Source organism: Triticum dicoccoides, chromosome 3A (assembly GCF_002162155.2).
Source record: "Triticum dicoccoides isolate Atlit2015 ecotype Zavitan chromosome 3A, WEW_v2.0, whole genome shotgun sequence".
NCBI lineage: Eukaryota > Viridiplantae > Streptophyta > Magnoliopsida > Poales > Poaceae > Triticum > Triticum dicoccoides.
The window spans coordinates 642,642,176-642,651,681 of record NC_041384.1 but is presented as its reverse complement, the minus strand read 5'-3'; the positions used below and the strand labels follow the sequence as shown (position 1 = coordinate 642,651,681).

The 9,506-nt window shown below is 41.9% G+C and overlaps 1 protein-coding gene and 1 long non-coding RNA gene across 4 annotated transcripts in view; both read left to right on the top strand.

The window, feature by feature from the left end:
• The window catches only part of LOC119269846, a 2,590-nt gene extending 1,498 nt beyond the window's left edge, over window positions 1-1,092 (top strand). Inside the window, exons 1-2 of one of the 2 annotated variants that reach the window (XR_005133764.1) lie at window positions 7-277; window positions 904-1,092. This is a non-coding gene — a long non-coding RNA (uncharacterized LOC119269846). Of the gene's footprint in view, window positions 1-6; window positions 278-903 lie in introns of those variants that run through there. The other variant, XR_005133765.1, reaches the window with a different exon arrangement.
• Window positions 1,093-2,103: 1,011 nt separating this feature from the next.
• LOC119269845 lies at window positions 2,104-9,166 on the top strand. 2 transcript variants are annotated; one of them, XR_005133762.1, is made up of 14 exons: window positions 2,104-2,232; window positions 3,139-3,277; window positions 3,624-3,843; window positions 3,924-4,024; window positions 4,184-4,305; window positions 4,381-4,472; window positions 4,991-5,096; window positions 5,171-5,325; window positions 5,876-6,003; window positions 6,184-6,314; window positions 6,823-6,920; window positions 7,030-7,812; window positions 8,123-8,327; window positions 8,626-9,166. XR_005133762.1 is itself a non-coding variant. In XM_037551769.1 (13 exons), exons 2-13 carry the CDS (start codon window positions 3,178-3,180, stop codon window positions 8,711-8,713), a joined length of 2,124 nt encoding a protein of 707 aa, XP_037407666.1. In that variant the 5' UTR covers window positions 2,104-2,232; window positions 3,139-3,177; the 3' UTR covers window positions 8,714-9,166. The 2 variants fall into 2 exon arrangements, 1 of the variants encoding a protein (XP_037407666.1); XM_037551769.1 differs by lacking the exon at window positions 8,123-8,327.
• The last annotated feature ends 340 nt before the right edge of the window (window positions 9,167-9,506 follow it).

Genomic DNA, 9,506 nt, shown 5'->3' with positions numbered 1-9,506 from the left:
CTTTCTACAAGCACAAGCTGATGCTAAGGAGCGAACTGCTGAGATGATGGAATTGCAGAGTCGACTGTCTGCTCAGAAGGTAGAAGCTAATCGACTTGCATATGAGGCAGCAAAGGAGAGGACAGTGGCCAAGTTAGCAGAGGAAAGAACAAAGTTGTTTGACAAGTTCACAGATATGTTGAATGCTGACACAACAAGAATGGAGCCATGGGCAAAGGAGATGCATATGAAGGCTGTTACAAGATTGGGGGATCAACTTTTCAGGGAGGAATAGAAGGTATGTAATATTCCTGTGTGTGTCATATTCCTTTTTCTCCATCTTGATTCCTGTCATATTCCTGTGTGTATCCTATTCTTGCATTTTCCTATTCCTGATCTAATTTTGTTCTCCCTGTAAGGTATGAGGTTACTCCTTCCCTTGCCTCTTCTTGTTAGGATTAATAACTTAGAACACATACCACTTGATGTACTTTAGAAACAAATGCTAGAATCTGCATGTGTTCGTTACGAAGTCCACATATATGTTCCACTAAAAGTCTGCACTATTGTTTTTGAAATATGCATTGTACTCAGAAATCTACACTGTACTGTACCCAGAAATCTGCACTATTGTTTTTAAAATATGCATTGTACTCATAAATCTACACTGTACTGTACCCAAAAATCTGCACTATTGTTTTTGAAATGCTATTTTTTAATTAGAATGATGGTTGTGCTATAAAACTCACCTTCAGTTTTTAAAACTGTAGTTGCACTACAGCAGGATACTTGTACTATTGTCAGTTGCTCCATGCAAATTTAACAGGGAATGCTCTAGCCAAATCAAATGGCCAACTTAGAAAAAATCTGTGTTTTCGACATGCTTGTAATTATACTCTAACTTGTGGCTTGCTTCTCGTGTAGATGTTCTACATATATGTCAAAAAAAGCGGATTTCATGTGCCAGGAAGCGTAGAAGATGTGAGATTTTTTTTTTTTGGAATGAGAAGAATCAAAGGATACAACAAAAAATTCAGTCTGAAATTTGATTTGTGTGTTTACAAATCTTTCCTTTATGGGTATTTGAAACCTTAAGATTATTCTGTTACTATGGGATTTTGTAGTGTCATGGACAAGACATACTGACACTGTTTGCATATCAAGATTGTTGATTTTTGTTTGGAAATCAAGTTGTTTGATAACTTTCAGTGTGTATGCTTGTTGATATAGTGTGTATGCTTGCTGATATTGTTAATTCAAATAGATTCTGGTATTGTTTAAATGTAGTGGAGGTTTCATGTGTTGGAAAGGAGGTGAGAGAGAAAAAATAAGATGATGACATCACATAGAGTAGCTTCCATTGGGTGATAGTGGCATACAACAATAGCTTCATTCAAATTTACCTATGTGGATGGCTGGGGCAGCACCAAGGTGCTGCCTCCATTGTACATGCCCTAAGCTACCTCCAACGCCCACAGCGACCGAGCGAACCATATACCAGTACACTACCACCTCGTTCCAGAAGCACGCCATTAATGATTAATCTCCCACGCGGCGTGCCAACTGGAAACCCCAACCTATTTTTCATCAAATGCAGCCCTCCAACACTACGCCACGATGACAAGCGGGACCCGGCGAGCAGAAGCGCCGTCTGGCCCACAGCGCAGCGAGGGTCACGCACGGCAGCGTCAATGCTGAAATGGTCGTGCACGGAACCTTTCCGCATGAGAGCGCGCAGAGAGAAAGCGGTCAGCTCAACTGCCAACCAGACACCCTACGCAAAACCCCACAGCCGCTGACGCCGGGCCCCACCCGCTGTCCCCCTCCCCCGCCTCCAGGCTCCAGCAGTCGCCTCGTCATAAGAGAAAAAGCGGCAGCGCCAATGGCATCTGGTGCCGCCCACCTAGTAGTGCTGGCCTCGTGTGCCTCCACCACTCGCCACCTCGTCGCCTCCGCCCCCGCCTCGCCATGCCCGCCGGCGTGCTGGCCGCAGTGCGCTGGTCCACCGCCTGCTCGGCGCTGCTCAACGCCGCCGCCGCGTCCACCGGCGCGGCCGTCGCGGGCCTCGCGCTCCGGGACCGCTGCGGGGGCGCGCTCGGCCCCGCAGCCGCCGCCGCGTCCGCGGCCTCCGCGGCGAGGCTCCTCGCGTCCGCCGTGGCCGGGTTCGCGCAGGGCCTGGCGGCCAGCGCCATCGCCGCCGGCGCCATCGGGGCGCACGTCGACAGCGACCGCGACCTCCGCCATCTCTCGCGGGTAAGCTGCCCAGAGCAATGCGGCCTTGCCCTCGAGCTAGTTACAGCTCGGTTACAAACCAATCAATGCCGAAATCGTGCAAAAAACAATATTATGGAAAAATGGATTTTGGGAGCCGCTTTATTTGTAACTCAATGGTAACAGCAATAATGTCATGTTCATGGCCAATATTTTTGTTCTGTGCTTCTCGAAAAGGAAAGAGTTTTTATTTTTTTTTGCAGGAAATAGAATTACCTGATTAATTTGTCTCAACTCACTTAGCTAAACTAGAAGTGTACTGCCACAGGCCGACAATATGAGAAACTGTCACAATATGTAGCCAAATTGGGAGGGGGGCATGGTCAGAATAGGTGATCTTGTTGGATTCGGCCGGGTCAATTGCGACCGGCTTTAACATTTCAACATGTTTGGTTCATAGCTGAAATTTGCAACAATTTTTCTGCTAAACTATGGCAAAACCATTAAAATTGTGGCGAAGAAATTGGTTGCTCGAACCTGTGGGAGTGGAACAATCAGTAGCCATACACATCCGCCACACCCAAACATCACTTTATTCTGTCAGCTAGGATATAATAGAACATGCTGACTACTGCGATCATTGGCTTTTGCTCTGTTGAACGTAGTATCACCGCAACCAAGTCCGTCAAATATCGTACCCACCATGACAGAATGAAAGTGAATATCTAGCTAATTTTAGCTTCCTTACTAATTCTTGGTAATGTTAGTTTCATTGATTTATTTGGCTCAATGGCACCACTTCCTTTAAATAAGAGATTTATTGTTGATAGTTTGGCTGCTGCCTCGAAGTGTTAGTTTTAATAACACGATTCATATCCTACTTGGTTTGTAGATGTTCCATAATAGCATTCTGAATCATGACATCACTTACTACTATTTTGTGGACAGCTACGATACAATAGATGGCTTTGGTGGGCAAGGTTTGGGATGGTGATTACAGTGCTCCAATTTGTGCTGGCACTTTATTTGATGTGTATTATTGTAAAGGATTTCTCATCTGGGAAGTCATTGAAGGAGTGTTTTTCAGGTACATTCACAATTACTCCCTCCGTCCCAAAATTCTTGTCTTAGATTTGTCTAAATACGGATGTATCAAGTCACGTTTTAGTATTAGATACATCCGTATCTAGACAAATCTAACACAAGAATTTTGGGACGGAGGGAGTACTAAATTTGTTTAAAGTACAAAGAACTTCTTTATCTAATCTATCCTTGTTCTTTGTGATTAAATTATCTGTATCGTCGAAGACATGTACTGATATATAAAAATGCAGTCTTAAATCATTTAGTTTGTTAGGTGCAGGGTTTTTGGGAATTCCTGTGTTATAATTCTACTTTATAATCACTGAGTTATGTTCTGTGAATTTTACCAGGACACGACAAGGACGTCAATGACTGGAAGAACATCTTGTTAATGATTTTTCTTGTTGTCATGTGGGTGGGAACAATAGTCCAATGTGCCACAGGTTCCGATGTATTAAGATGGAGGTCCTTTTATGCAACCCATGATATTGCATGGAGGGCTCACTACAGGGAGGTGTTTGATCATGGCATTCGTGAGGTTTTATGTTGTCTAGGACGGGCGAAGTACTCGTATGTCTCTGGTGCCGAGTGGTATGTTATTTCTGTTGATATTTGGTCAATCTTAGCAACGTTGTCCTTCACCTTGCCAGGAGTGTACTGGAAGATGACGATATATGTGTTGTGGCAAAACTGTTGGGAGATATTATGGCTTATCGTGCATCTGGAACTGGTCACCTTGAGCTCATAGCAGGTTGGTTTTCTATTTACCTTCTCATTTAAAGCACGGTTCTGTTCAATCTTGGTGAATAATTGTGTATTTATCTGTGCTTTGACGTTGTGGTTTCCTGATACTTCTGTTTAGCACCATTATAATTTAGCACTAATATCTGTGACAAATGATTTTTTTCAGGGTTTTCATTGTTGCAGAAATCCAAGATGTCAACAGTTCTTTCAAGAGATCAAGTGGAAGCTCCTCCTGATCTCATCCAAGAGGCTATTCTGTTTCATCCATTTGCTGAAGCTGCCTATACAGTTGCTTTCTGCATCCTTCACTTGGTCCCATTTCCAGTGTTTTCTGTTATATTGTTGACATATTTTTCCTTGTAGGGTCCGCTACTTGATTTTGGGAGGAATCCTCTTATGTTTCCCTGTGTTTGGCTCAATAGGCAAGGTATTTTAACTCCATGGACTCGTGCTAGGTAAATATTCTAGGTCTTTCTAAATGGCTTTGCAATCAATCATCAGATCATTGTTTGTAGTTTAAAAAATATTATTGTTTGTAGAATTAATATTATACAACTGCTTCTGCCATCTTTAACATTTGGATCATTCATGCCTGCTCAGTTTGGTACTTTGGTGTCCGTTCATTCTTGAGGCCACAAAAACATCAAGTAGTGTTATTTGATCGAGGCCTCAGCGGGGCTCATACGAGTTGGTGCATGTTAGTCCAGTATATATTGGTTCTATTCTTCTCAGAAATGTTTTGCTCTGGATCTGAAGCTAATAGCTGCCTTCAGTCATTTGCATCATTTAATTTGATAACTACATTTTCATCCAGCCGCAGTCTCTTAAACATGGCATCTTGTGGTTTCTCTTGAGTTCAAAAGTAAAGTTTGCAGGATAAAAAAAATTCATTTGCAAATTGAGTTTTTTTATGAGATATCTTTTTTCTCTGTTGCATGATGCATAATCAGCTTATAGAACTTTACTTCCTTAGACGACCAATCCTTGAAGGAGATAATTGGTGGAGAGGGCATGCAGCGGCTTTCCTAAAGTATGTCAATGTGCCCCCAGAAGTACTTCGGAAAGGGCGTGTTAGCCAGGTAAATTGGCACATCCACTGGATCAACTTTACAGTTATTTTGTGACAAATCTAAGTTTTTTTCTCTTCTTGCAGACAAAACGTGAGGCCGCCTACTTTGTTATTGTCTTACATAACTTGAGAACAGTAGTCATTGCCATTCGTGGAACTGAGACTCCAGAAGATGTTATAACTGATGGCTTGTGTAGGGAATGCTCTCTTACCATGGATGACTTGGATGGGCTGATCAAGTAACTAACTCTATCTGCATTAGCCTTATCTGTCATACTGAAATTTATCCAGAGTGAACTAAAGTTCCCTTTTGAAATTAGGCTTGTATGTGAAAGAATTTTCTGATCCATATCATCACATAGTTACTGCATAACTGCTTTTGCTGGTTGGATGGTCCTGTGGCCAGTGCTTCATCAGGGCGATTATGTACACCTTTTTCCTCTGGGTTATCAGATGAGCATAAACTCGTTCATTTTCCTTGATGAGTTCGGTTGTTAGCAGTAGGCAGCAAACCGTACTCAAAGACTTGCGTAGGAACTTTGTTCTGTTTGTCTTCTGGTAGTAGAACCTCATAAATGATTTGATCCGTTGTCTTCTGGTAATAGAGTCTGGGAGTTTACCCTCATATGATAAACTAAAAGGAACTATTTGGAACTCTCCACCACTAGTAGGCTGCCATGAGAGAATCTGTAGGATTTTATCATCACCTAGTGTTTGTCAATGGTCACTCTGAACTCAATTATGAATTTGGCTCTTCATTTACCTTATAAATGGTTTGTTATATTACAGTTCTGATCAGTTGCCCCCTCAAGTGAAGGAGACTGTCCTCTCGTCTTTTCCACACTATGGGCATGCAGGAATTATTGAATCGGCTCGAGAATTGTACACAAAGCTTGAAGGGCAGTCCATTCATCAAGGTTAACATGGAACTAAGTGTAGATTTATCTTCTATGCACACACACACTCACCGTGTTCTTATAAACTAGCACAGTGCAATACAGCAGAACCTCGTATGCCAATAAAAGAAAAGAACACTTCAACCACTGCAATAAATAGCTTGTCTTTTATATTAACCGCTAGCATGGAACCGCCTGCAGATAAGTCAGAGCTGATGACAGCTGGGTTCTTATCTTCGCTGCTCGGAGCTGGATGTGAGTGTGATGGATACAATATTGAAATTGTTGGACATTCTTTAGGAGGTGCTGTAGCTGCACTTCTTGGTATTAGGGTAAGTTAGCTTATATTTGCATGGAATTTATTTCATGCATTTGATTTGTTGATTTGTTATTCAGTCAGCGCTTGATTGGTTATTATTTTGTTTTATAAAAAAATTTACGTCTCGACGCACTAACAGAAAAGACTGTAATATGAAATGTACAAACCTAAGACTATGCCAAAAACCCAGACCACACGCACGAGACTGTGCTCCTAGTTATTGCATTGTTGGCAGCGTCGTGTGCAACCCAGTCTCACCAGACAAAGCCCACATACGCGCATCTGACTCAATCCATGCATGAGCAGCTGCACAACAGACCTTTCCCCCTCAAAAACACAAGTGATGTGTCGTGTTGCGTCTGAACTATTTTGGGTGTCTCTCTTTTCACAATGTGGGTACATGCCCATGAGGCACCAAATCATATCACTTCTATGTTCTTGCAATTGTTAACTGTTGAGTTCACCCTAAATTTATTTTTGACATATTCATGTTTGACAATTAGCCAGTGTTATATATGCAGCTATATAAACAGTTTCCAAAATTACATGTCTTTACTTATGGAGCTGCACCCTGTGTGGATTTCGTGATAGCAGATGCATGCTCACAGTTTGTTACCAGGTGAACTTCAAATTTCTGTACCAGTGAACTTATTGTACATATATTATTTTTTATTACTGGCAAGTGGCAACAGCATTTGATTTTCTGATTAGCTATCTGTTACTTGCAGCATTGTCCACAACGATGAATTTTCCTCAAGATTATCCATGAATTCGGTAATTCGATTACGTGGTGCTGCTATCAAAGCTTTATCAAAGGATACTTCGCCAAATTCTACTAAAGTTGGCAAACTAGTGGGTGGCTTCACGAGCAACAAAAGGCATGATGAACAACACGCTGTGGTTCGATGTGCTTCTTCTGGTGCTCTTCAGACAGTCAGCGATGCAAAGCAAAGTAATGATCAAATCCATGGAAAGAGTGTAATGCATACAGTTAGAGGTGGTGTGTTCCTCTTTGGTCAAGCGATATCTTGCTTGGTAAATACTCCAAAACATAGAATTAGCTCCACTGCGGTAATTAACTCTGAGTTGGGACGATCTAGAACAATATTAACCTATAATGGTGAAAATTTGACTGTTGCTTCCCGTGGTGTTCTGGATGGTGCACCTTCTGAAGAACCTAGTGATGCATACAGACATGACAAGTTTCCAGAAGCTGGCTTGGATGAATCCGGAAGTAGTTTCAGGTTACCTCATTCAAATAATGGTGCTGAGCTCTCATCTGCCCCGGATCACACGTGTACAATAAGTTTATCTGAAGGGCAGTCGCCAGATGTGTACCTCCCTGGCCTCATTATTCATATCGTTCCCATAAAGAATGGTACTTCTCCATTGCGGAAGACACTTGTGACTCGTCACAAGAACAAGAGTTATAAAGCATTTATAGCGAATCGGCAGGATTTTATGGACCTTGTTGTGACCCCTCGCATGTTCCTTGATCATCTCCCGTGGAGGTACATCCTCAGAAACTCTCTGGAATTTATTAGATCAAAACTCTAGTACTGTACCCGTGTGGAAAGTTCATTGGGTTTAAGAGTTTTATTTCTTCGCTGTTCCAACTTGGAATGAATGCTGAGCTTAACCCTTTCTAGATTAATTGGATTGAAATTACACGGGGCTAGATCAAAGTAAAAACGTTTAACAAATACTTGTTTGCTAATTACTATGCTTTGGTAGTTCACAGGTTTTTCTGTGACAAAGATAACCGCAGCATTGTTCACCAGTGTGTTTTCTTAATTATATAGTTGATCTACTGCTTTTTAGGTGTCACTATGCCATGCAAAGGGTTATAGAAACACGGAAACGGAACCAGCCCATTCTCAATTCATGCAGTGGAGAGGATTCTGTCTAACTGAATTTGTTAGGCTGGTACAAATGTATCGTTATGCAGCTTGGCCTCTTCCTTCTGTACAAATGTATCATTATCCAACTTGACCCCTCACATGTTCCTTGATCATCTCCCGTGGAGGTATGTCCTCAAAATCTCTATACACAGGGAATAAAACTTTATTATGGCAAAACTCTAGTACTCTATTCATGTGGAAAGTTCATTAGGTTTAAGAGCTATATTTCCTTGCTGTTCCAAATGAAGAATGAGTGCAGAGCTTAACCTATTCTAGATTAATTGGATTGAGATTACACTAGATCTAAGTATAAATGTCTAACAAAAAATCCCGTTGGTTAACTACAGTACTATGCTTCCACAATTCGTATTTTTTTTTCTGTGACAAGGATAACTACAGCACTGTTCCCTATTTGCTTTGCAGGTGTCACTATGCCATGCAAAGGGTTATAGAAACACGGAAACGGAACCAGCCCATTCACTATTCATCCACCGGAGAGGATTCTGTCTAACTGAAATCTGTTAGGCTATTCGCAAAAAAAAGAAGGAAATCTGTGACGCTGGTACAAATGTATCATTATTCAGCTTGCCCGCTTCTGTACATATACAAGTTAGGGAGCTATGATCATGTACTCTTCACATGCATAAGCTAGGAAGCTGTAGAAGGAGCAAGGGCCCAAACGAGCCTTGGGTCCATCCTGATGAACGCTACTTGACCTCAGCATTGTTGTATTCAACTTTCCTGATAGCTAGGGCGCGCCCCTCTTAGACATACCATCAGGTCAACGGAGACCAGCATCATTATTTATGACAAGCTTGTAGTATTAAATTAAAGCCTCTGGTGTCAACTTTTGCTTCGAGCACTGTTGTAACTTTGACACCAGCACATGTATGTTTCGCCTGTAAAATCTGAACTGCCATGAACTTGTGGATGGAAAATGATAAGTATCCAAGTTGTTATTCTATTCTCTCTGACAAAGTTAAAATTTAACACTGTAAATGTGTCAGCTGGGTCTACATTTTCATGCATCACCATCGTGCTTACTGAACATGTGGAGAAGTGCCATTCTGAACTGTGGAATTTCCTCTTTTTTTTTTTGCTGTTGCTCGTATTGCACTTGCCTTGTTTTACATACCATATCAAGCCATTTACGGTGCACGTTGACTTTGTTTGGTGATGCAACAAGGTGTGAGGTGACCTCTGGACCAGGCTGCATGCGCATATGATTGAAGCTCGACGTCCACGGCTGGCAAATATTATTGGAAGCTCCGAGTGAATCAGTGGAAAGTTCCTCTCACTCGAAG

What these genes read in the sequence shown, in the direction of transcription:
- LOC119269845 (XM_037551769.1), top strand. Translation starts at nt 3,178, where the DNA reads ATGGTGATTACAGTGCTCCAATTTGTGCTGGCACTTTATTTGATGTGT. An exon ending in CTAGGACGGGCGAAGTACTC is followed by an intron (nt 3,844 to 3,923) that starts GTATGTCTCTGG and finishes TCACCTTGCCAG; the next exon opens with GAGTGTACTGGAAGATGACG. An exon ending in TTGCTGAAGCTGCCTATACA is followed by an intron (nt 4,306 to 4,380) that starts GTTGCTTTCTGC and finishes TTTTCCTTGTAG; the next exon opens with GGTCCGCTACTTGATTTTGG.